General features: G+C 43.7%; 3 protein-coding genes across 3 annotated transcripts in view; 2 read left to right on the plus strand and 1 right to left on the minus strand.

Annotated features, from left to right (window-relative positions):
* LOC309562915 (uncharacterized protein) overlaps positions 1–27,524 on the minus strand; it is a 523,709-nt gene that overhangs the window by 371,986 nt on the left and 124,199 nt on the right. The window lies entirely within an intron of this gene.
* LOC309562745 (uncharacterized protein) lies at positions 6,967–8,755 on the plus strand. The gene is made up of 2 exons (XM_082267034.1): positions 6,967–7,098; positions 7,469–8,755. The coding sequence occupies exons 1-2, from the start codon at positions 6,975–6,977 to the stop codon at positions 8,704–8,706; spliced, it is 1,362 nt and encodes a 453-aa protein (XP_082123160.1). The 5' UTR covers positions 6,967–6,974; the 3' UTR covers positions 8,707–8,755.
* LOC309564457 (uncharacterized protein) lies at positions 18,034–19,188 on the plus strand (the record flags this gene model as incomplete). The annotated part of the gene is made up of 1 exon (XM_082269087.1): positions 18,034–19,188. One exon carries the CDS (start codon positions 18,034–18,036, stop codon positions 18,841–18,843), a length of 810 nt encoding a protein of 269 aa, XP_082125213.1. The 3' UTR covers positions 18,844–19,188.

A 27,524-nucleotide genomic window follows, 5' to 3' on the forward strand; every position in this document is an offset into this window, starting at 1 on the left:
CGCTTGCTCCCCAGACCCTCCCAGGCTAGTGACGTTAATTAACGTCACTCTGCCTGGCCGGGGCTGACCGCCGTCAGGAAAATTTACTTGCGGCGGTCGGCAAGCGGTTAAACATACATTTATGTTAGCACCCCCCATTAGATCAGATTTCCTTTATATTAGCACCCCCCTTAGAGACTTTCCCCATTAGATTAGAGTCCCTTCATATTACAGCCCCTCCTATTATATCCAGGTCCCCTTTTATCAGCTACCACCTTTAGAGATCAACAGTTGGCCATCTAAGTCGCCGAAAACAAAGCCTTACCAGTCAGAAGAAAAAAAAACTGGCTCCTAAATTTCGCGTTCTCCTAGATTCAAAGCAACTTTGTCAAGACCTGCATTAAAGCATTAAAATACTAACTATTATTTTCTAGCCAATAAGCGTTAGTAATAGTCTGTATACACAAAAAGTTACTTAACCTCTGTTATAGCTGGTCCACGATTTCCTTATGAAACAGGACTTCAAACATTCAGCACTCTCAGGAAAACTGGTTCTTGATCTTGCCTTACTCTCTCTGTCTATCACTTCTAGTTTAGCTTTATTGTTATCCTATAGTAGAGTCCTCCAATCAGCTTTTTCTGCATAGGCCATTTGTCTAAAAAAGTTTGTAGCCCCATCCTGTAGTGAGTGAAGCCTGCTTGGTCCCTCCCGCAGCTCTGTTCTCGGCACTGACTACGTACAACATAGTGATGATGTCACTGCAACATTTACAAGATAATAACTTGGTTTGGAAAGGCATTTGGTGTGCGATATTCTTTGTGACTGTCGAGAAATTGAAATTAAAGTTTTTGTTCAACTTGAATTAAAGTGGTTGTAAACCTCGGACCTGAAATCTGAACAAAGCATATCCGTCTATAGTGTTCTTGTCTCAATTATGAGCACCAATAGTGTCATTTCAGCCTGCTGCCTCCTTCCTCTGCTATCTGCATGAGTCACTTCTGACAAGTTTTCCTGACACCAAGAGGAAAATGGTGACAGGGGAGGGAGCTTCAGCACAGAGCCTGTGACTGACAGCCTCAGCTCTTTTCTTGTGTGCTGTGTAAAGGGGGTGTGTTGTTCTTCCCTCCAATCAGCTCTTAGCTCTCCTCACTTAGCTCTGCAGAGTGTAGCTTCAGTTCCCTGCCCTCTGCTTTCTGAAAGCACAGACAACCTGTATAAATTCTGCACTTTGAATGGCCGTAGTGAAAAGATGACTGCAGATAAACATGTGCAACTTAGGTAGGAGGATTTGTTTCATCTCTGTGTACAACCTAAGGCTAGTCATTTCACTGGGTATACTAGGATGTGACACTTTAATTCCCGGAATCCTACTATGGCGGTGACTCACAGCAATTCGCACTCGAGCATGTTCTGATATGTTCTAACTTACACTCACCTGGGTTGCAGACCATTTGACTCAGTCTTTACGAAGTAGTTTGAGGAAATGAGTGACAAGAATCTGGAGCAGCAGATTAACATCAAATTTTGTGGTAAAATCGATAAATAGTCAGAGCGAAACTTTAGCAGTTTGCTTTTAGCCATTTCACTTTAGAATGGCAGAGGTGGTTTTAGGAGGAGTGGAAATATGTCCACGATGATGCAAGAAGTGGGCAGCAAAAAATGCAAAGGACGGAAGCAAATGTGGACCCTTGTACCCTCATGCTGGTGTACTTTTTTTTTATCACAAGAGGTTGGTTCACTTGGAGACCATAGAACATGCTACAACCGTCAACCAACATTGTTACTTGGAAATTCTGAAAAGGTTACAGGAATCTATTTGAAGGAAAAGTCTGGCCCGACAAGTGGATTCTCCACCATGACAATGCTCCTGCACAAACATTTACTAGTTCCTCCTCTGTCTCTCTTCCCTGTCTGTGCTCAGCCTGTATGCCAAGAAGGCTGCCAACTGTCACTTGTTAGTTGCCCAAAATCAGAGGGGCTTGGCTCTATGCTCCTCAATGTGCCCCTGAAGGACAAGCTACTCATTGGCTTGAAAGCTGGGTGGGCAAGCTGAGCCTGGGGTTGACAATTGATTGGGCTGCTTGGGCCTTGCCTCACAGCTGAGTACCAAATCCGGGCCTTGGGTTGAAAGCTGGGTAGGCTAGCTGGGTCTGGGCATGAAAGCTGGGTGGCTTACAACTGGGATTGTTTGGGCATGTAATTGTAAGCTGAGTGAGGTAGCTCGACTTTGGATTGAGAGTTGTGTAGGTTGATTGGTTGGCTGGACAGCCTGGAATAAGTGGCTCAGACTTTGGGCAACTAATAAGTGACATGTGGCATCCTTCTCGTCACACAGGCATAACAAAGATAGGAAAGGGAGACAGAAGAGGAACCAGTAGATAGGACTGCACTCCACTGAGGGCATTTTTGTCTCAGCCACCCTTCTCCTGACCAACCACCAACGTGCCACTTCTCTCAGGAAAAGCTCAGGTTGCAACAGTTGCGCAGACACTGACGAGGTCACTCTCTTCACTCAGATGGAGGATGATTCAAAAGGCAGAACCATACACATAAAGGCCCCTTGCAGAGCCATCTCTGGGCACACATCATCACGCTATTGACATGAATATTTGGGGAAGCTGCAGCTAAATGAAGGCTTGTAATTGACAACCTGCCCAGCAAAAATTGGGCCACAATAGGCCATTATTATTTAATGCAGTTAGCCTTTACTTGCCAGGTGGTATTCTTACTTGGTAGTCTCATGGAGATCCTCCTCAACCACTGTAATATCCAGGAAACAACCAACAAAACTGAGTGTCTCCCTTACAGGTCATTGATGCCAGTTGTTACTGAGAAACAGAACTTGGTATTTACTCAAAGAACTATTAGAAACCTTTCGAGGAACCATGGCTGGACTAGGCAGTAATATATTTTTTCCCACCTTGGTGGAAGTAGCCACAAGGCCATGTTTCTCGGTGTTGCAGTTCCTCTGAGCTCCAAAAGGTGGTGAACTTCTACCCAGTTAGGAAGTCTCTATGGAAGGCAGGAAGTGATGTCAGGTACAGACAGGAAGTGATGTCAGAGTATAAATAGGCAGTTCCAGGTAAGAGGTGAGTTGGGATGACGTAAAGAAGAGACGTTGCTCGAAGTGGCAGCAGAGGAGGTAATAAGATCTTATTTTCTTTTTACACCCAGTAACCCCCCGTCATGTCCGTCCTCGTCCTCCATAGTCACTGTGACCTCTTTTATCTCCAGCAGATAATGATACACACATATATAGTGTGGAAACCTAGATTACCCCTTCAGGGGCAGAACATTCCCCCACTTTTCGGGGCTGGAACATTTCCCTACTTACGGGGCCAGAACATTTTCTTAATTTTGGAGATGTGTCACCTTCTCACTTTAGCAGTCTCTAGTAATGAGAGATGAGATTCAGATTTGGGTCATACAAAAATGTGACCCCCCCCTATATCCAGGACTAAGATTTTGGCAGAATTTTTGGTTGACGAATTTTGGTGCTCACCCATAATGCCCTGCATAGACTTTGATTCTGGTGAGCAGCCTAAAAGCAGCCAGCAGAGTATTATTAGAAGGGGTCTGAGCTCAACATACAATGGGGAGGAGGTGGATAACCCCACCTCTCAGTTTAAGAAAAGGCTTTTTTTTTTTTTTCAAATATAGATTTGTTTTGAGAAATTTTAGAGTTTACAGAGAAATTTTAACATTTTCTGAACAGAAGAAAAATATCATAACTTATGGACGTTCACAGATAAATAACAACTATCCAAGAAAGAAAGGGCTTTTTTTTCAGGTAGCTGTAGCAATGACACATGAGTTTTCATTATGGGTTATTCCAAATTTAGGGTACACAAAATGTACTAAAAGTTCCCGGTTCTCCCCAAACACAAATCCCGGGGATCCACATACAACCCAGGCCAACCTGAATCTCATCCCTTATAAGCCACCTTCATAGTTACATAGTAAGTGAGGTTGAATAAAGACAATAGTCCATCCAGTTCAACCTGTGTAGGTGTGTGTGGCCGTATTCATCTCTCATACCCCTGAATGTTCTGATCCTTGAGATGTACGTCTAAGAGTCTTTTGAAAGCCACCATACTTCCCGCAGAAACCACCTCTTGTGGTAGAGAATTCCACAATCTTGTAGCCCTAACAGTAAAGAACCCCCCACGTTGCCTGAGGTTAAAACGCTTCTCCTCTAATCGCATTGTATGCCCTCGAGTCCTCATGCAATCCCTTTGACTGAATAGCTGTTTTTCTATGCCGAGATCCCCATTGAGATATTTATAAATTGCTATCATGTCCCCCCTCAGACGTCTCTTCTCCAGGGAGAATAAATAAAGCGATTGCAGATGCTCTTCATAATTAAGGTCCTCCAATCCCCTAATTAGTTTAGTTGCCCTTCTCTGGACTCTCTCCAGCTCCAACACATCCCTCCTGAGGACTGACGACCAGAACTGGACAAGAATACTCCAGATGCGGTCGGACCAGAGTTTTATAAAGTGTAAGGATTATAGTCTTATCTCTGGAATACATCCCTTTCTTTATGCATGCTAATATTCTGCTGGCTTTGGCAGCTGCCACTTGACATTGCATGCTATTGCCTAATCTATCATCAACCAAGACTCCCAGATCTTTCTCCATTTTTGATTCCCCCAAGGGTTCCCCCCCTAAAGTGTATTGTGCTTTTATGTTTTTAGTCCCCAAGTGCAAAACCTTACACTTCTCCACATTAAACCTCATTTGCCATGTCGTTGCCCACTCTGTTATTTTGTCCAGGTCATTCTGTAGGATATCTGCTTCATGCTGTGCAGTTATTGCCCTGCCCAATTTTGTGTCATCTGCAAAAACTGATATCGAACTACTGATCCCGTCCTCAATGCTGTTTATGAATAAATTGAACAAGGTTGGTCCCAGGACTGAGCCTTGGGGGACCCCACTTACCACCTCAGACCAGTCTGAGTATGCGCTGTTTATTACCACACTTTGGACACGCCCTTTTAGCCAGTTCCGTATCCAAGAGCAAACCCTGCTGTCGATACCTGCAGACCTTCGCTGATCTGTCTCTATGAACGAGCTCTCCTTGTCCACTCGCTATCACCAAATCCAACACACTGACACTATGGATGACCTCCACCCAGTTTTTGGCTGATCCCAGACCCGTTCTAGGTTTATGGACACACCTTTGAAGCCTTAACCTCTCTTATTAAAAGAATGTTACTACTTCTGATGGTCACAGCTGACCAAGTACCACATGAGGAAACTCCCAGACTTTTCTTCAGAATTTAGATAAATAATAGTAGATTGGGGGGGGGGGGGTTTGCTGTCTGTGAACAAACAATTCCATGGCCAAAGTACAGACTACAAAGTATACTATACTTATGATTTACTAAAAGCGGAGAGTGCAAAATCTGGTGAAGCTCTGCATAGAGACCAATCAGCTTACAGTTTTTTGTCAATGCTTAATTGAACAAGCTGAAGATAGAAGCTGATTGGCTACCATGCACAGCTGCAACAGATTTTTCATGCTCCAATTTTAGTAAATCAGCCCCATAATGTAATTTCTAATCAAGGAAGTCAAACAAAATATAACAGGTTTGCCGGGAGCAAGAAACTCAACAAATACTAAGTAATCTAATCGACATCTGCCAATTCCCACTGGGGGCAGCCCAACTATTAACCCCTTATATCCCCATCCAAATATTGTCCAACCAATATGGTCCAGATAATTTTCCAATATCCGTCTACAGAGAAACCACATGACAACATCAATGAGGATGGAGGAGGACCGGAGTCACATGACTGAGAGGATATTAAACCTCACGCTGGAGATCATCTATTTGCTGACCGGAGAGGTGAGGAGGATTCTGGGAGGTCACATGACATCACTCTTATCTCTATTAATAAAACACAGAACTGACCGGAGAGGTGAGGAGGATTCTGGGAGGTCACATGACATCACTCTTATCTCTATTAATAAAACACAGACCTGACCGGAGAGGTGAGGAGGATTCTGGGATTCTAACATGATATTCCTATTGGTTCTCCAATACAGAGATTTCCTCTTCTGAAGTCAGGTGATCATATGACCATCACAGTGCCTCCATGTGACTCCCTAAAACCTGAGAGACACAACATGGAGAAGATTCTAGAAGTCACCAAGAAGATGATAGAGCTGCTGACAGAAGGGATGACTGGTGCTGGGAATTCTTGGACAATATCCATGGAGGAGTGGGAGTATTTAGAAGGACACAAGGATGTTTACAATGACGTCATGATGGAGAATCAGCCGCCCCTCACATCACCGGGTAAGAGGAGACTTTATTGTAAAGGAGAGAGCAGTACGGAGGCTCCACCTAGATCCCCCATCATCTGATAAACACATAGAAACAATGTATTCAGTCAGTGTGTGTGTTTCCTACAGATGGATCCAGTAATGGGAACCCACCAGAGAGATGTCCCCGTCCTCTGTATTCCCGGGATTCCACACAGGAAGGTCACACCATCCCCCACCATCATCAGGTAGATGAGGAACAATCACTGATAGTATCATTAGGATCTGTACATTATCTGCATTGTTACCATTGATGTCATTTTTATTATATATTCAGAGTGGAAACCTGAGAGATTCTAAAGTTGATCTCAAAGAAGAGATAAAAAAGGAGGATGGGGTGATGGAGGAGTCAGAGTTTCAAAAAGGACACAAAGATCTGTACCTGGACACAATGGTGGAGTCATCCAGCTACAAAAACCCACCAGAGAGATGTCCCCATCCTCTGTATTCCCGGGATTCCACACAGGAAGGTCACACCATCCCTCACCATCATCAGGTGAGTGGAGTTGAGGGTCGGGAACATAAAGTGATTGAACACTCTGACATGTGGAGACGATGTGTGGACTCTACAAGATGATATTTTCTATGTGATCTCACATCATAAATACTTCTATGTTACAGATGTTATTTTCTGCCATTCTGTTGGTTTAGGGTGAAGATCTGATGAAGATGAAAGTTGAGGGTGAAGTAGAAGAGACGTATGTAAGGGATGATCAGCAATATATGGAGGAGGCTGGAATGACGAGGACATTCATAGAGGAGGACACTCCTACAGAGATCAGCACAGGTGAGCTGTAATATATTCTTCTCTTGTCTCTATCCTGTTACTGCGCACTGATTGGTCCAGAGAAGAGCGGGTCCAGAACCTCTTGGTTATCACAGATCACATGACCCATTGCCTAGGCTTGTGGTTGTGTAAAGAGCATGGACCTCCCAGTCCCCATTGGTTCCTGCTCTTCTGACAAGGCTGTGTAAATGTAGAAGTGATCTGGGAGGAGGACCAAAGGCCCTTTGACTGAAGAGGGGGGAGAGTCCCAGCTGGTTGGGACATCCACAGAGAACATCTGCTCACTCATATCTACCTGATCCAGATGGAATCTTGATGGAAGTAAACGAACCCTCTCAGATCTATTGACGATGTTTTTATATTTTTCCAGGACACGCCATGGAGAAACCCTCAAAGGATCGTCTCACTTTATCTCCAGGTTGTAAAATGGAAGATGAGGACATCACAGGAGATTGTGGAGGAGAAAAGACAATGAGCTCCACAATGGATGATGGACTTCACAGTGTGGATAGACCATGGAATCCCTCTGACTCTGAGCAACCTCGTACAGTGGGGGATGGTGCCGGGATTCAGGGGGAGAAGACATTTTGGTGTCCTGAATGTGGGGAAAGTTTTAGTTCTGAATTACATCTTTCTGTACATCAGAGATCCCACACAAGTGAGGAGATTCATTCCTGTTCTGAGTGTGGAAAATATTTTTTTTATAAATCAGAACTTGTCATACATTACAAATCTCACACAGGTGAAAAGCCATATTGTTGTCCTGAGTGTGGGAAATGTTTTTCACGGAAGTCATATCTTAAGTCACATCAGAGTTCTCACACAGGTGAGACACCACATTCCTGTTCTGTGTGTGGAAAATGTTTTACACAAAAGTCCGGCCTTGTAAAACATCAAAGAACTCACACGGGTGAGAAGGCATATTCCTGCCCTGAGTGCGGGAAATGTTTTTCACAGAGTTCCCACCTATATACACATCAGAGGTCTCACACGGGTGAAAAACTTCATTCCTGTTCTGAGTGCGGGAAATGTTTTCCTCATAAATCACAATTAGTCAGACATCACCGATCCCACACGGGGGAGAAGCCGTATCCCTGCCCTGAGTGCGGGAAATATTTTTCACAGAGGTTCTATCTTAATATTCATCAGAGGATTCACACGGGTGAGAAGCCGTATACCTGTCCTACGTGTGGGAAATGCTTTTTACAGAAATCAGACCTTGATAAACATCAAAGATTTCACACAGGGGAGAAGGCATATTCCTGCCCTGAGTGTGGGAAATGTTTTTTGCAGAAATCATACCTTAATAAACATCAACGATGTCACACAGGTGAGAAGGCATATTCCTGCCCTGAGTGTGGAAAAAGTTTTTCACAGAGTTCCCAACTTAAAACACATCAGAGGTCTCATACGGGTGAGAAGCTTCTTTCCTGTTCTGAGTGTGGGAAAGGTTTTTTCCATAAATCGGAGCTGGTCAGACATTACAGATCTCACACTGGGGAGAAGCCGTATTCCTGCCCTGAGTGCGGAAAATGTTTTTCACTCAAGTCGAATCTTAAAACACATCAGAGGTCTCACGTGGGTAAGAAGACGCATTCCTGTTCTTAGTGTGGAAAACGCTTTCAACAAAATCCAGTCTTACTTTACACCAGATAGGCCTCGCTATCTATCTCGCAAAGCTATTTTCCTGTCAGGCTCCATGGCAGCCTATGTTAGGGTAACCTTGCCCTCGCTCCTACCCCATAGGACCCCACTCCCATACATTTTCAGGCTGAGCAAGAGGCTGCATTCACTTTTTGTCCTCCTCACTCATAGGACCATTTCATTTGAAGTTCCCTATCTTTTGGAAGATGTGGCGACCAGGTCTCATGCGGGACAGACGTGGGGATTTAGGGAGCATCCTGTGGTGTCCAGAAGTTTCCGGGATTGCTCCAGTAGACACCGAGTCACCAGCTAACAGCAGGGTGGTGAATGGCACACATGCGTAGAAGATTGACACCTGTAATAACGGAAGCTCTGCCAACGTCGAGCAGTTGCGCCAGGTCGGTTGCTAACAACGGGTGACCTCTAAAGTGTACCTAGCATTATGGTGTTCTCCGCTGTTCCTACCTCTGGGATCAGGGTGGCTGCCTTATAGTTAGTTAGTTAGTTGACTAAGTGCTATGTTGGAAACCTTACCTTTTTCGACATCCCACCCTTGTTTTTTTGGTCCAGTTAGTTCCCAAACGTATGCTGCCATGGAGCCTGTCAGGAAAACTGAAAATTTAGTTATCAAATACTTACCGTAATTTTCCTTTCCTGATGGGCTCCATGGCAGCAGGAGTTCCCTCCCAGTGTCATTAGTAGGCTAGTTTCGGAACGCGGCCTCTGGCTCAGCCTGGAAATTTATGGGAATGGGGTAGGAACAAGGGTGGAGCCCATCAGGAAAGGAAAATTACGATAGGTATTTGATAGGAAATTTTCAGTTTTTCTGCCCTGAGTGTGGGAAATGTTTTTCACGATGATCAGAACTTTTTTAACATGAAACAAATGAAAATTAAACATTTATGTTCTTAAAATCATGAAATTCTTTGTGAGTTGATGGATAAAAATCTGCCTTCAGATTTGTATGATGAAATGTTCTTTTCTTTTCCCTTACTCCTTTATTCCTTTTTCTAACACCACAAGTAAGGTCCATCCTGTAGGTTTTGGTTTTAGTCTTAATCTTGTGTGTTATTAGTTTGGTTTTACCAGCTTGTACTTCTTGGAACAGCCGACTCTCCCCCGTCTCATAAATCTCAGGACGTCTGTAGTAGACTCCAATCATAAGTCCATCAGTTCATAGACCTATCTATCATTCCTCCCGTAATTCCTCCTCTGCACCATCACCACTTCCAACCACCTCACCATCACCACCTCCAACCACCAGATATTTTGCTTTTTTTTTTTTTCCCCATCTGTCTGATTCCTGCCGTAAACCAAGGCAAACCTACTGTATATGAACATGCCTTTTCTAAACAAGATTTCAGTGTATGCAAACTGCTTACAGTTATAGTAAAAACAACTCAAGACATATAGAATACTATAAATATGCATACGTTAACACATGTCCATCATTTACTAGGCAATGAACACTGATAATAATCGTTATTTAATGGGGATAAGCTAATATTTCACTTTGCTTCTGTTATAGCTGGTCCACGATTTCCCTGATGAACAGGACTCCCAGCATTAAATGATCACAGGAAAAAAGTTATTGATCTGAGCAGTTTCTCTTGATTTCTAACAGTCTAGCTTTATTGAAAAACAAAGCTCTATGATTTATACCAACCTCAGTCTGAAAACACTATACATTATACATTTATATTATAAGGTATATATGCAAATACAAGTGTAATGAAATAAAATATTAAAAGTCCCAAAACAAAGTAAAAAATATAATAATGTAAAGTCCCAAGACAAAGTGAAAACCAGTCTAGTTATAACATCTAGAAGGGGGTGGGGTTAGGATACACACTAAAATTCACTGAGCTTCTGGTATAGCTGGTCCATGATTGCCTTAATGAACAGGACTCCCAGTATTAAATGATCACAGGAACAAAGTTCTTGATCGTAGCAGTTTCTTTCTATCTATAACAGTGTAGCTTTTTTGAAAAACAAAGGGGAGCTCTATGGTTTATACCAACCTCAGTGTGAAAAACCTATACACTATATAATAAGTTATTATATATGCAAATACAAGTGTAATAAAATAAAGTATTAAAATATATATGCAAATACAAGTGTAATAAAATATTAAAAAGTCCCACAACAAAGTACAAAAATGTAACGATGTAAAGTCCCGAGACAAAGTGAAAACCAGTCCAGTTATCACATATACAAAAGGGGGGGGGGGTTGGGATACACGCTAAAATTCATTGAGCTTCTGTCATAGCTGGTCCACGATTTCCCTAATGAACCGGACTCCCAGCATTGGGTGATCACAGGAAAAAAGTTGCCATTCTATCTCTAACAGTGTAGCTTTATTGAAAAACAAAGGGGAGCTCTGCTGTTTTTACCAACCTCAGTGCGAAAAATGTATACATTATTTAATAAGTTCCTATATATGCAAATACAAGTGTAATTAAATAAAATATTAAAAAGTCCAAAAACAAAGTAAAAATATAATAATGTAAAGTCCCAAGACAAAGTGAAAATCAGTTCAGTTATCACATATACAAGGGGGGGGGGAGTTAGGATACAGGCTAAAATTCACTGAGCTTCTGGTATAGCTGGTCCATGATTTCCCTAATGAACAGGATTTCCAGCATTAAATGATCACAGGAACAAAGTTCTTGATCGTAGCAGTTTCTTTCTATCTATAACAGTGTAGCTTTTTTGAAAAACAAAGGGGAGCTCTGTGGTTTATACCAACCTCAGTGTGAAAAAACTATACATTATATAATTCTATAAGTTATTATATATGCAAATACAAGTTTAATGAAATAAAATATTATAACTCCCAAAACAAAGTAAAAAATATAATAATGTAAAGTCCCACGACAAAGTGAAAACCAGTCTAGTTATAATATATTGAAGGGGGTGGGGTTAGGATACACGTTAAAATTCACTGAGCTTCTGTTTTAGCTGGTCCATGAGCATTATATGATCACAGGAACAAAGTTATTGATCGTAGCAGTTTCTTTCTATCTCTAACATATTTAGCTGTGCCTCTAAAGGATGAGTTGCTCCTTGGTTGGGCTAGTTGGGCCCTGTTGTGTGGGGTAGCTGGGCCTTGGATTAAAAGCTGGGTGGGCTAGCTATGTCAGGGCTTGACAAATGAGTGGACTTGAAAGCTGGGCGGGCTAGCTAGGCCTTGGCTTGACAGCTGGGTGGCTTGATAGTTGGGATAGTTTGGGCCTGGTTTTGCAAACTGAGTGAGGTAGCTTGACCTGGGCTTGAGAGCTGTGTAGACTAATAGGCTGGCTAGGCAGCCTAGAAAAAGAGGCTCTGATTTTGGACAAATAATAAGTGACAGTTGGCATCCTTCTTGGCGCACAGACTGAGCACAGAAAGGGAAGGGAGACAGAAGAGGAGCTAGTAGATGGGACTGCACTCCACAGAGGGCATATTTGTCTTAGCCACCCTTCTGATCCACCACCAATGTGACGCTGCTCTTAGGAAATGCCCAGGTTGCAACAGTTGTGCAGGCACTGGCTGCTGTGGCCGCTGTCACACTGGAGGAGGATTCATTTAGAGCAGCCTTTCTCAACACAGAGGAACCCTTGATATAACTTTCTGGTCTCAGTGAACCCCGGCTAAAAAATACTATATCTACAGCTCATGATACAATGTGATGGTCAGTGGGAAGAATTCTCCTTACACTTGTGGTCATTGGGAAGCATTACCCCCTTACAGATAGCTAAAAAGATTAATGGTGTCAGTGGGAACTTATCTGAAAGGCAGAAAATGCCTATTGATCAAGGAGCCCCTAGCAAACCTCTGGAGGACCCCTAGGTTTTCATGGAGCCCTGGTTGAGGAAGAATGCTCCTTACACTTGTGGTCATTGGGAAGAATTACCCCCTTACAAATAGATAAAGGATGTCAATGGGAACTTATATGAGTGGCAGAAATTGCTCATTGCTCAAGGAACCCCTAACAACCTCTGGAGGACCCCTAAGGTTTCATAGAACCCTGGTTAAGAAAGAATGCTCCTTACACTTGTGGTCATCAGGAAGCATTACCCGCTACACATAGATAAAAAGATCAATGGTGTCAATGGAAACATATATATAAGTGGCAGAAATTGCTCATTGCTCAAGGAACCCCTAACAACCTCTGGAGGACCCCTAGGGTTTCATGGAACCCTGGTTGAGAAAGAATGCTCCTTACACTTGTGGTCATTGGGAAGCATTACCCTCTTACAGATAGCTAAAAACATCAATGGGGTCAGTGGGAATTTATCTGAGAGGCAGAAATTGCCCATTGATCAAGGAACCCCTAGCAACCTCTGGAGGAACCCTAGGGTTTCATGGAAACCTAGTTGAGGAAGAACGTTCTTTACACTTGTGGTCAATGGGAAGAATTCCCCCCTTACACATACCAAAAAAGATCAATGGTGACAGTGGGAACTTATCTGAGAGGCAGAGGTTGCTCAAGAACCTCCTAGCATCCTCTGGAGGAACCCTAGAATTCCATAGAACCCTGGTTGAGAAATCCTGGTCTAGAGGCAGACCCATACACATAAAAGTCCCTTAACTATCACATTTCTTTGGTGAAAATACCCCAAATCAGTGTATATTATTTAGTCTGTAAGAAAGTTACAGAGTCCATAAACTATGGGATATATGAGGTATGGCCAATAAAAAAACGAGACTGATTAAATAACTCACCTTTATTTATATGTATTACAAAATGAATGCTTGTCCCCTTCAATATATTCCCCATTTGCACTAATACATTGCTGAAGTCATGTTTTCCACCGGTCGAAGGCATGGCGAAAATGAAACCATTTTCCCACAGTTGCGGCCGTTTTTTTCTGACTCTTTATCTCGGCTTTATCAAAACTTCCTTATAATACTGCTGGTTAACCGTTGTGCCTTCTGGAACCCATTCTTTCAAAATTTCACCCTTGATATCGAAAAACACAATGAGCGCGGCTTTGAATTTTGACTTGCTTTGACAAGCTTTTTTTCATTCTTGGTGATAACGGTGTTTTCCAACCAAACTTAACATTTTTTCGGCACACTACAGAAAACACAACCAAACTAGATGGCTGAGGGAATATTTATCCTCCATTTTGTTTTTTCAACTCCATTTTGTGCCTTCGACTTCATCTTGTGATTAAAACTCTAGACTCAACTTAATTAGAAAAGCCTATCTAAGCAAATGCCCTTGAAAGTGATTCAACAAGAACATTCTGCTTTTGTGGTCAAAACGACCCTGAGAACACGTTTGCTATAGTGTCAATTATATCTTATCTGTTTTGGCTTGCATACAAGTACATGACTTGAAGCGCGTGAGGAAGAGTCACAAACTATTGATATATAATTTTTATGTATAATACTGAAAGAGAGACTTCCCCTTTTTTTTCCTTATATAAAAATGATTTCATTGTTTGAATAAAGCCGAACATTCTGTGACATCGTACCTGCCGTCTCTGTGTCTCATTGAGTGCTCCCAGATATCTGAAGGAACTTTGATGCCTAAGGTTATGCGAGTCTGAATTATTGCCAACAATGGCGACTCACAATTAACTGAACATCATAGAGTGTTGCTGCTTGTCATGCAGGTTCAAACATGTTCAAGGTCACCACGCATGCAGTTTTAACTGGTTCTGACTGCTTTGTTTACTAGGTGGAATCAGAGTCTCGTTATTTAATAGACATACCTCTATATCTAAAAATCGATCAATCCTGAGGGACTGACGGCCGATCTCATTTCCTGAGGCCTGGAAATGCCAGGACAGAACAAATACCCCCCAAATTACTCCTTTGTGGAGAGTAGACAGTCTGAGGTATTTAGTAAGAGGCATGGTGGTCAGTTTTCTTAAGTTATCATTTTTTTGTCATCATTTCAAATTTCACAAGTTTTTTCTTTTTTTTACATACTATCACCAATGCAGTATAGCGTCATCCATCCATTGTGTACAATTCTCATGCGCTCTGCTGTGATTGGTCACCAGCAGCGAATTGGGAAACTGATCAGTCATTGGCTGTGTTCAATAGACACAGCCGATGACATTTCCTGCGTGTGGCCGCGTTCGAGGTCCGAACCGGGTGGACGTCATATGATCGACAAAAGTCCCGCCACCAGGCCGTTATTTTGCTATAGACCAGGTGAGAACTGGTTAAGCAGCCATCCCTGGGCACAAATCATTAAGCAATTGAAATCGGGGCATCACTAGAAGATAGCCCACGGTTTGGGAAGATTTTCATTGTCTCAAGAAGATTTCTTGGCATAAACTGGTGGGCTTGACATTTTTGATATATGTTGGACAATTGGGGAAGACACGTTCTTTTTCTTATCTCATTGTATTTTCTTTGTTATTGTGAAATACTTTAATACAAACATTGAAACAGAAATTGGGGCATCACCTGGAAAGTCTTCTAAAATGGTGGATAATTAGCCTTCTAAAACAAAATGGTAGATTCTGTGGCACTACAGAGACCAGGGCAGTCAAGCTGTGCATTTTAGCCCCCACTTTTCTCTTCCTCTCTGTTCTCCTGTTACTAACAAGAATACAGATAAACACGAAGCCAGGAATGTTAATTGCCATAGACCAATGTTACAGGGAACATCTGTAAGGAGGAGGATATGTATTGCTGCCAAGCTAGTTAGGGAAATGTGTATATGTGACGTAATTGTTGTTTTATATATGTGATGTACACGCTTACTGGGGACTTGGCAAATGGGCATGAGCCGGGCTAAGTCACTTCGCTGCAGAGAATAAAAAAGGTTTGATTCCTGAAAGTCCGAGTCCAAATTCAATTTCATCTCTGGGCTTCAAATAACTATTTGCTGCAAAAAAATGACTATTTGGGGAAGCTGCAGATGAATAAAGCTACCCAGCAAAATATTAGCCCACAAGTATATGTAGTTTATTTTTACTAGCCAGGTCTTACTCGGACGTCTCATGGAGATCCTCCATAAACTCTGGAATACGCATGAAACAACCCTCAACACAGAGTATCTCCCAAGTTGACCTGTTTTCATCTATGACAGTGATGGCGAACCTTGGCACCCCAGATGTTTTGAAACGACATTTCCCATTATGCTAATGCACTCTGCAGTGTAGGTGAGCATCATGGGAAATGTAGTTCTAAGGTTCGCCATCGCTGATCTATGAGGATATACAGCACATACACACACACAGCACAAGGCCGTGTTCGCACTACGAGACGTTTCTCGGGGCTGCAGTTACTCTGAGCTCCACAAGGTGGTGATCTCACTTCTACCCAGACAGGAAGTCTCTATGGAAGACAGGAAGTGATGTCAGGTACAGGCAGGAAGTTCCGGGTGAGAGGTGAGTTGGGAGGCAGATAAAAGGAGACATTGTTAGAAGTAGCAGCAGAGGAGGTAATAAGATCTTATTTTCTATTTACACCCAGTAACCCCCTCCGTCATGTCCGTCCTCTTCCTCCATAGTCACTGTGATGTCTTTTATCTTCAGCAGATGATAATACACACATAGTGTGGAGATGTAGATGAACCCTTTCAGGGTCAGAACATTTCTCCCACTATATACATATATATATATATATACTGTATATAAATATATATATATCTTTCTTATCAGTTATCATCCTTACCTCTCTAAGTAGAAACCTGTAAACATTGCATGAATAAAGATGGAGGAGGACCGGAGTCACATGACTGAGAAGATACTAAACCTCACCCTGGAGATCATCTACCTGCTGACCGGAGAGGTGAGGAGGATTCTGGGAGGTCACATGACATCACTCTTATCTCTATTAATAAAACACAGACCTGACCGGAGAGGTGAGGAGGATTCCGGGATTCTAACATGATATTCCTTTTGGGTCCCCAATACAGAGATTTCCTCTTCCGAAGTCAGGTGATCGTATGACCATCACAGTGCCTCCACGTCACTCCCTAAAACCTAAGAGACGCAGCATGCAGAAGATTCTAGAAGTCAACAAGAAGATGATGGAGCTGCTGACAGGAGAGGTGAGCGGTGCTGGGAATTCTGGGACATTATCCAGTAACAGGCAAGGGATGTGTCTGGATGGTGACTGTATCATTGTGTGTGTCAGGTTCCTATAAGGTGTCAGGATGTCACTGTCTATTTCTCCATGGAGGAGTGGGAGTATTTAGAAGGACACAAGGATCTCTACAAGGACGTCATGATGGAGAATCAGCCGCCCCTCACATCACCGGGTAAGAGGAGACTTTATTGTAAAGGAGAGAGCAGTACGGAGGATCCACCTAGATCCCTCATCATCTGATAAACACATAGAAACAATGTATTCAGTCAGTGTGTGTGTTTCCTACAGATGGATCCAGTAATGGGAACCCACCAGAGAGATGTCCCCGTCCTCTGTATTCCCGGGATTCCACAGGGGAAGATCACACCATCCCTCACCATCATCAGGTAGATGAGGAACAATTATTGGAAGTTAAGATTTATACACAAACCTGTTTGTTACAATAAATTCTTTATCATATTTAGATTGGAAACATCTGGGATGATAATATTGTTGTTAAAGAAGAGTATAAAGAGGAGGATGAGGAGTATGGTGTGGTGAAGGAGCTTTTTGAAGTACACAAGAATCTCTACAAGGATATTATGATGGAAACACCTAATGCCAGTAACCCACCAAAGAGATGTCCCCGTCCTCGTTATTCCCGGGATTCCACACAGGAAGGTCACACCATCCCTCACCATCATCAGGTAGGTGGAGTTGAGGGTCGGGAACATAAAGTGATTGAACCCTCTGACATGTGGAGACGATATGTGGACTCTACAAGATGATATTTTCTATGTGATCTCACATCATAAATACTTCTATGTTACAGATGTTATTTTCTGTTGGTTTAGGGTGAAGATCTGATGAACATGAAAGTTGAGGATGAAGAAGTAGAGACGTATGTGATGGACGATCAGCAATATACGGAGGAGGCTGGGATGATGAGGACAATCGTAGAGGAGGACATTCCTACAGGTGACCCATAATATATTCTTCTCTTATCTCTGCTCTGTTTCTGCACACTGATTGGTCCAGAGTAGGGCGGGAGCTGAGTGATATCAGCCAATAATAGGTATATAATGGTCACCTCCCTGTACTGATACCCGTCCTGGGGTCCAGCTGGCAGTATTAGGTTGTGTTTCACTCCTAGTTACAGTAGCACAGATATGATAACACAGATTGAGTCTTTCTTAGGTTGGTCTTGATGTAAGTGAACTAACCCTCTCATATCTATTGATCATGTATTTATGTTTTTTATAACTCGCCATGGAGAAACCCTCAAAGGATCGTCTCACTTTATCTCCAGGTTGTAAAATAGAAGATGAGGACATCACAGAAGCCTGGGCAGTAAACAACACAATGAGCTCAACTATGGATGGTGGACTTCACAGTGCGGATAGACCATGGAATATCTCTGACTCTGAGCAACCTCGTATTGTGAGGGTTGGTGTTGGAATTCAGGGGGATGGGGAATTTTCCTGTCCTGAATATGGGGACAATTTTTGCTCTGAATTAAGGCTTTCTGTACATCAGAGACCTCACACAAATGAGAAGATTCGTATCTGTTCTGATTGTGGGAAATGTTTTTTATATAGATCAGAGTTTATCAGACATCAGAGATCTCACACGGGTGAAAGGCCGTATTCCTGTTCTGTGTGTGGGAAACGTTTTACGATAAAATCAAACCTATCAAAACATGAAAGAACTCACACGGGCAAGAAGGCATATTTCTGTCCTGATTGTGGGAAATGTTTTCCCCATAAATCAGAACTACTCAGACATCACAGAACTCACACGGGGGAGAAGCCGTATGCCTGCCTTGAGTGCGGGAAATATTTTTCACAGAAGTCCAATCTTTCCAAGCATCAGAGAATGCACATGGGTGAGAAGCCCCTTTCTTGTTCTGAGTGCGGGAAATATTTTCTCCATAAATCAGAGCTGATCAGACATATCAGATCTCACACTGGAGAGAAGCCGTATTCATGCCCTGAGTGCGGGAAATGTTTTTCACTCAAGGCCAATCTTAAAACACATCAGAGGTCTCACCTGAGAAGGAAGGCACTTTCCCGTTCTTAGTGTGATGAATGCTTTTAACAAAATCAAATCTTACTTAACATCAGTAATGGCTATCATGGGAAAAGCAGTTTTTCTGCCCTGATTGAGGGAAATGATTCCCCCAATAATCAGAACTTATCAAAAATCAACAATTTCACACAGATTAAGTTCTTCTAGGAGTGTAGTCTGATCTTCACTCATCCTTAGGAGAACCTTCAAAGGAAGACATAACGGGAATAGAGAGGCTAGTTCAGGGGTCTCCAAACTTTCTAAACGAAAGGGCCAGTTTACTATCCTTCAGAGTTTAGGGGGGCGCACTATGGCTAGTGGGAGAAGAAAAAGTCCTGGTATCAGTGGGAGTAAACAGTGCCCCATGATTGGTATTATGAGGAGTATCAGTGCCCCATCATTGGTATTCACGGGAGGAATAGTGCCCCATCATTTGTGTTAGTGGGAGGATTAGTGCCCCATCATTGTTGTTAGTGGGAGGATTAGTGCCCCATCATTGGTGTCAATAGCAGGATTAGTGCCCCATCATTGGTGTTAATTTAAGGAATAGTTCCCCATCATTGGTGTTAGTTTGAGGGAGAATTAGTGCCCCATCGATGGTTTTAGTGGGAGGGTTAGTGGCCCATCATTGGTATCAGTGGGAGGATTAGTGCCCCATCATTATTGTTAGTGGGAGAATTAGTGCCCCCTCAATGGTTTTAGTGGGAAGATTAGTGCCCCATCATTGGTGTTAGTGGGTGGATTATTGCCCCATCATTGGTGTTAGTGGGAGGATTAGTGCCCCATCATTGGTGGTAGTGGGAGGAATAGTGCCCCATCATTGGTGGTAGTGGGAGGAATAGAGCCCCATCATTGGTGGTAGTGGGAGAATTAGTGGCCCATCATTGGTATCAGTGGGAGGAATGGAGCCCCATCATTGGTGGTAGTGGAAGGATTAGTGCCCCATCATTGGTATCAGTGGGAGGAATAGTGCCCCATCATTGGTGGTAGTGGGAGGAATAGTGCCCCATCATTGGTGTTAGTGGGAGGATTACTTCCCCATTCATTGGTGGTAGTGGGAGGAATAGTGCCCCATCATTGGTGTTAGTGGGAGGATTAGTGCCCCATTCATTGGTGGTAGTGGGAGGAATAGTGACCAATTATTGGTGATAGTGGGAGGAATAGTGCCCCATAACTGGTGTCAATGGCAGGATTAGTGCCCCTTCATTGGTGGTAGTGGGAGGAATAGTGCCCCATCATTGGTGGTAGTGGGAGGATTAGTACCCCATCATTGGTATCAGTGGGAGGATTAGTGCCCCATCGTTGGTGTCAGTGGGAGAATTAGTGCCCCATCGTTGGTGGTAGTGGGAGGATTAGTGTCCCATCATTGGTGGTAGTGGGAGGATTAGTGTCCCATCATTGGTGGTAGTGGGAGGATTAGTGTCCCATCATTGGTGGTAGTGGAAGGATTAGTGCCCCATCATTGGTGGTAGTGAGAGGATTAGTGTCCCATCATTGGTGGTAGTGGGAGGATTAGTGCCCCATCATTGGTGGTAGTGAGAGGAATAGTGCCCCATCATTGGTGGTAGTGGGAGGATTAGTGCCCCATCATTGGTGGTAGTGAGAGGAATAGTGCCCCATCATTAGTGTCAGTGGGAGGAATGGTGCCCCATCATTGGTGGTAGTGAGAGGAATAGTGCCCCATCATTGGTGGTAGTGAGAGGATTAGTGTCCCATCATTGGTGGTAGTGGGAGGTTTAGTACCCAATCATTGGTGGTAGTGGGAGGATTAGTACCCAATCATTGGTGGTAGTGGGAGGATTAGTGCCCCATAACTGGTGTCAGTGGCAGGATTAGTGCCCCATTTGGTTTTAGGGGGAGCAATAGTGTCAGTGGCAGGAATGTCCGCAACAGTGGGGGAAAAAAATGTCCGAAGGGCAAGCAAGGGGCTGTATTTGGCCCCCAGGCCGCAGTTTGGAGACCACTGAGCTAGGTTTTGCTTATAGATGGAGAGAAGGGAAAGTGAGACTGCATGGCAGGACTGCCCATTTCAGTACAGTAGTTATCAGCCTGCACAGGCAGTTTTTTTTTTTTTAGAGAGGGCCACCTGCTGGCTAAAAGTGAAAAATATGACATTTTCAGATGTAATGATTCATATTTACCTGAAAAAGCATGCTTTTTCTATTTTTAACTATGTTAACATATTTTTTTTTTAGTATGTACCAAATAAAGATTAAAAATGTTCTTAAACTCATGCTATTCGTTGTAAGTTGATGGATAAAAGTCTTCCTTCAGATTTGTATGATGAAATGTTCTTTTCTTTTACTTTTATTCCTTTTTCCAACACTACAAGTAAGGCCCATCCTGTAGGTTTTAGTTGTGTCTTAGTAGTTTGGTTTTACCAGCTTGTAGTTGTTGGAACAGCCGACTCTCCCCCTCCTCATAAATCGAAGGTCTTCTGTAGTAGACTTCAATAGACCCATCTATCATTCCACCTGTAATTCTTCCTCCGCACCATCACCACCTCCAACCACAAGATCATCTTTCTTCCTCACTTTCACATCACATCTAATATAGAGAAACCCCCCTCCATCTTTTCTATGTCCCGTATCCCTCTAAACAAGAGGATCAGCATGAATACAAACAGCCCAGTCTTGAGAGGGGTCAAGCCATGTTTCTAGAACACCAACCCCAAGATCGTCTTTCTCCCTCACTTTCATAATCGCATAGAGAAACACACATGATGAGTTTGCTGGTGAAGTGTTCTGCCGGCTCTCCCCCTTCTCATAAATCTCAGGACCTCTGTAGTAGACTCCAATGATAAGTCCATCAGTTTTGTGCAGCGGTTTTTCAAACGCATTTTTTTTTGGGGAAAAAATACACTTTTTGGAATTTTAATGCAAAAAAAAACACAATACATTACCCAATTTTTTGTAAAATATAAAAGCTGGTTTTATGCCGAGTAAATAGATACCTAACATGTCATACTTTAAAACTTCACACCTCGTAGAATGGCGACAAACTCCGATACTTAAAAATCTCCATGGTCGACGCTTTAAAACTTTTTACAGGTTACTTGTTTAGAGTAACAGAGGAGATCTGGTGCTAGAATTATTGATCTCGCTCGAACGTTCACGGTGATACCTCACATGTGTGGCGTGAACACTGTTTACATATGTGTGCGCGACTTACGCATGCGTTTGCATCTGTACACAAGCACGGAGGGATGGTATCACTTTCATTTTCTCAAATTTATTTTATTTTTACACTGTCCTTTTAAATTTTTGTAATATAAATAAAGACTGATAGGTCTTCTATATGAAGAGATCTGGGGACAATAAGACCCCAAATCTCTCTTCTTAAATTTTTTACTTCCGCCCTAGACGTCATGATGTCGCTCCAGTCCTTCAAGACCATAGAGGCGATCAGAGATGATCTGGCCTCTGGTAACCTCAATAGCTAGCCGTGCGACCCATCGGATCGTTTCTCAGACACGCCTGTAATACACGGTGGGAGGAGGGGGGCGTCCCGTCCCGTCCCTCTGCTTCAAAAAGCGAGCCAGTGGCTAATTAACTGCTCAGACCGCTTTCATGGGAAAACTGGTTGCCAGCTGAAAAAGAGAAAAATTCCGGGGTTATAGCTGATAGCTTCAGCCATAACTCTGGTAAACTACTTGCAAAGTCACTGAGCTCCTGTTATAGCTGGTCCATTGTTTCCCTAATGAACAGGACTCCCAGCATTATATGGTCACAGGGAAAAAGTTTCCTGATCTCAGCAGTTTCTCTCTATCTCTTATAGTGTAGTTTTATTGTCGTCCCATTGTAGAGTTGAAAAAAGAAAAATTCCGGGGTTATAGCTGATAGCTTCAGCCATAACCCTGGTAAACTACTTGCAAACCACAACTATATATACGTATTGTGGTCAACAAGAGCGCACTATAATTATTCATACATAATAACATTCACACAGTATTTATTATTTCCTATCCAATGAACACTGTTAGTATTCTGTATGCAATAGGGATACACTAAAAGTCACTGAGCTTCTGTTATAGCTGGTCCATGGTTTCCATAATGAACAGGACTCCCAGCATTATATGATCACAGGAAAAAAGTTCCTGATCTCAGCAGTTTCTCCCTATCTCTTTTAGTGTAGTGTAGCTTTATTGTCGTTAAATTGTAGAGTTGAAAAAAGAAAAATCCTGGGGTTATAGCTGATAGCTTCAGCCATAACCCTGGTAAACTACTTGCAAACCGCAACTATATATACGTATTGTGGTCAACAAGCGGGTGCTATAATTATTCATACATAACAACATTCACACAGTATTTATTATTTCCGAACCAATAAACAATGTTAGTATTCTGTATGCAATAGGGATACACTAAAAGTCACTGAGCTTCTGTTATAGCTGGTCCATGGTTTCCATAATGAACAGGACTCCCAGCATTATATGGTCACAGGGAAAACGTTTCCTGATCTCAGCAGTTTCTCTCTATCTCTTATAGTGTAGCTTTATTGTCGTCCCATTGTAGAGTTAAAAAAAGAAAAATTCCTGGGGATATAGCTGATAGCTTCAGCCATAACTCTGGTAAACTACTTGAAAAATCACTGAGCTTCTGTAATAGCTGGCCCATGGTTTCCTTAATGAACAGGACTCCCAGCATTATATGGTCACAGGAAAAAGTTTCCTGATCTCAGCAGTTTCTCTCTATCTCTTATAGTGTAGCTTTATTGTCGTCCCATTGTAGAGTTGAAAAAATAAAAATTCCGGGGTTATAGCTGATAGCTTCAGCCATAACCTTGGTAAACTACTTGCAAACTGCAACTATATATACGTATTGTGGTCAACAAGAGGGTAATGTAAGTTTTCATACATAGCAACATTCACACAGTATTTATTATTTCCTAACCAACGAACACTGTTAATATTCTGTATGCAATAGGGATACACTAAAAGTCACTGAGCTTCTGTTATCGCTGGTCCATGGTTTCCTTAATGAACAGGACTCCCAGCATTATATGATCGCAGGAAAAATTTTCCCGATCTCAGCAGTTTCTATCTCTTATAGTGTAGATTTATTGTCGCCCCATTGTAGAGTTCTCCTTTCCTGCAGGCCTTTTACCTAAAAAGTTTGAAACCCCCCCTCCTGTAATTTTCTGCAAGCAGTCTCTAATGGGCGGAGCCTACTGGGTCCCTCACAGCTTTTTTCTGTGCGCAAGCTATGTAGAACAAAAACTTTGCGGAGGGAATTTCCTTAAGCAAATCATTCACGGGCAAGCTGCAATTTCCAAACTACTAATGACAGATATTGACGCTCGGAAGATGATAGAGTGGTGCAACACCGATAAATCGTAGACCATCGATCAATGGAAGACTGTAATATGGTCTGATAAATCAAGCTTTACAGTGTTCTCAACCATCAGATGTGTTTATATGTGGCCAACACCTGTGGCCAGGCTTACAACCGGGACTGTCTTGTGTCAACAGTAAAGCATGGTGGAGATCTTGGTTTTAGCACCCATATCTTGGTATTCTGCAGGCCCCATCATCACCATCAAAGGTCGAGTCATTGCCATCGATGTACACATTTTGGCCGACCCTGTGCATCCCATAGTGCAGACATTGTTTCCCGAAGACAGCGCCGTTTACCAAGACCATAATGCTCCAATTCCCACAGCTGGTGTTGTGAAATCATGGTTTGACGAACATGCAGGAGGAACTGCCAATATCTAGTAAAGGGTTGGCAGGGGGCAAGGCTTACCTCATATATAGGCATGAGCCATGCCAGCGGAGCAGTCGAGTGGAAGATGGAGATTAGTGCTGAGGAGACTGTCCGTGGCCCTCTGGGGTACCCCCTAGTCTGGAAGGGATGACCTTGGGGAGGGGCTTGGGTGCTGGAAGGATCCTGCCACATCACACGGAGGAAGCCCTTTCTGGAGGCACAGGAGCAAGGAGAGAGGACATTGAGAGTAGAGCAGCACTACTAGGGACTTACAAGGGGGGAGATTGCCACATGTAGACAGTTCTCCCTGAAGACAGCGGTGTGCTAAAATCTTCAACCCTTCCCAAGTAGATCTCCTTAGAGTCAGCCGGGTGGGGTGGTGAGAGTCAGTCTGGAGGATTGTGGAGGAAAGTTAGCCTGGAGAGCTAGTGGAAGGGGCAGCTGCAGCCAGGTGGGTTGACAGTGCCTGAAGAGGTGGTACTTGGACCAGTAGCCACAGGAGGAGAAGTACAAGCTGATCACTGTATTCTGCTACACAACAAGGGACTTTGGGTTCCTGCCTGCAAAGGGCCATTGCTAAATTTGACTGTGACTGTCAGATTCACTAACAGTGATCCAGCTGGAAGCTGCAAGCAAGTGAAGTTCAGGATGAGTGCCAAGGAGACTGTGTATAGGAAAATGTCCCTGAAGATGTTGCCAAGGTTTTGTTGCTGAAGTCAAATGGGCATCCCATAACCTCCCATGCAAGTTATTAACCCTCAATAAATAACCAAAAAAAAAAAAAAGTCACAGACTGTTCTCTGTCTCTGGAGTGCCTGTGAAAATTTGGTGTGCCTGGCTGTGCAGGGTAGGGCATCCCAGTTAATCTGTGGCTCCTAAGGAGGTGCGCTACACGTGCGATCTAAGAGGATTCTGTGTATTCTGCTGTACGGAGTGCTCCACTGACAGGAGCGGGGAGACCACAAATAGCCCGCACCCCCTCCCAGATCTTTTCCTGCTGACAATTCTCTTGTCTGGACTTGTGTGAGTACAATGTCCATGGGGGGAGGGGAGGGGGGGGGGCTTGGAGGAGTACAACTGGAATCTGCATTCCCACAGTGCCTAATGGGAAACCCGGTGTTCCGTGAAAAAACCCTACCCGTGAAAATTCCCTACCCTCGTCACTTCCGGTGCACCTACGTCATGGAACAGCTGAGAAGCTTACCACTGTGCATGCTCACAGCTCCGGAGGGTAGGGAATTCTCACGGAGTAGGGTTTTTTAAAGTTGTTGCCGCGGGTACATTAAAACATTTCCGCTGCAACATGAAATCATCTCCGCTCCTACCCCTCTCACTTCCCTGATCTCGGCTCCTAATGCCCCGTTCACACTGGGGCGATCCGACTTCCCGGGGCGACCTCCGAGCTTGCGGTGCGAGCAGCGCGCCGCGACTTCGGAGCGGCCGGCACAGACTTCATAACATTGAAGTCTATGACGGTCGCACCGGGTCGCCCCAAAGAAGCTCTGGACCCTTTTTCTAAGTCGGAGCGACTTGTGTCGCTCCTATTAGAACGGGTCCGCAGCTTCTCTATGGAAGGCGACCTACGGCGACCTGTGAGGCGACAAGGAATTTTCACGGGGTAGTGATGTGTAACTTTACACCGCATCAGCTGTTGCCGCGGGTATATGAAATCATCTCTGCTGCCACATGAAATCATCTCCGCTCCTACCCCTGTCACTTCCCTGATCTCGGCTCCTAAATGTAAAAGCGGCGGGTGTATGAAAATATAAATCACGGAGATCTCGGCTAGACCCGCCGCCGCTTTTACATTTAGGAGCCGAGATTAGGGAAGTCACAGGGGTAGGAGCGGAGATGATTTCATGTGGCAGCGGAGATTATTTCATGTACCCGCGGCAACAGCTGATGCGGTGTTCCGTGAAAAAACCCTACCCCGTTAAAATTCCCTACCCTCCGGAGCTGTGATCATGCGCAGTTTAGAACTTGGATAGGAGAAGGGATGAGTGAGATACTCCAACTTGAACTATGCACAATTTCTGAGGACAACTGACTGTAATGTGTGCGACAAGGCCGCTGCTTCACCTTGCCACTGAAGTGAAATAGAAGATATGTTCCTGAGTGAATTCCTCTTCAGGGTCCTTACCTGGCACCCCCTTTCTCACTTCCCTTGCATGCTAGCCCTTGTCCACTGACTCTCCACTGGAGTGGTCCCCTTCCTGGGCAGACCCCTGGCAAGCTTCCCGGTACTCACGGACACTGTTTCTTCCTGGGTTGCTCTGCCTTCAGCTCCACTCGTCAGTATCCCGGCTCAGCATCACACACTTGGTCCACTAGGTCGACCGCCTGTGACCACCTTCCTTGCTGACAGGAGAGACAGCCATCACCCTCCTCCTGGGACCTGGCTTCCCGCCCAAAAGACACCCTTTCACATGTGCCCCTCGGCTTTTATGACCTCTCCCAGGATGCACCACTGTTGTGCCAACCCACTGGGACAGCCACAAAAGCCTGTGTGTCACTGGCTGGGTTTCCTCCACTGTCCAACAGGCTCTCCCATTGGATACAGTGGGGACACTCCCTCAGACCAAATGAATCACACCCTGGACACATGCAACAGGCAGAACTAACAATCAGGCTCCCCTGATAAGCAGATAGAGCTGCTAAGCTTTTACCAACCTAGCACCTACCTAGGAGGGTGCTACACCATCTTAGATGGAAAAGAGGGACTTGGGTGCAAGGCCACTTTCTTTATCTTTGTGAAGTTATTAGGAAGGGATCCCTACAATAGAGAGCTGCTAACTCAGTAACACATCTGCCAGATGTACTGTAATAGTTACCAAGAAGGCTACTTTCCAGGACAGGTCAAGGGGAAATCCCTAACGGGATCAATGTGTTGTTTATACAGGACAGAAAGGATCAAAACAAGATTCTTAAGAAGCACGGGGAGGGGGTTGTAATGAGGGTCTGGCTTAAAAGCTGGGTGAGCTAGCTGAG

Source organism: Pelophylax lessonae (genome assembly GCF_965119305.1).
Source record: "Pelophylax lessonae genome assembly, chromosome: 9".
Taxonomy (NCBI): domain Eukaryota; kingdom Metazoa; phylum Chordata; class Amphibia; order Anura; family Ranidae; genus Pelophylax; species Pelophylax lessonae.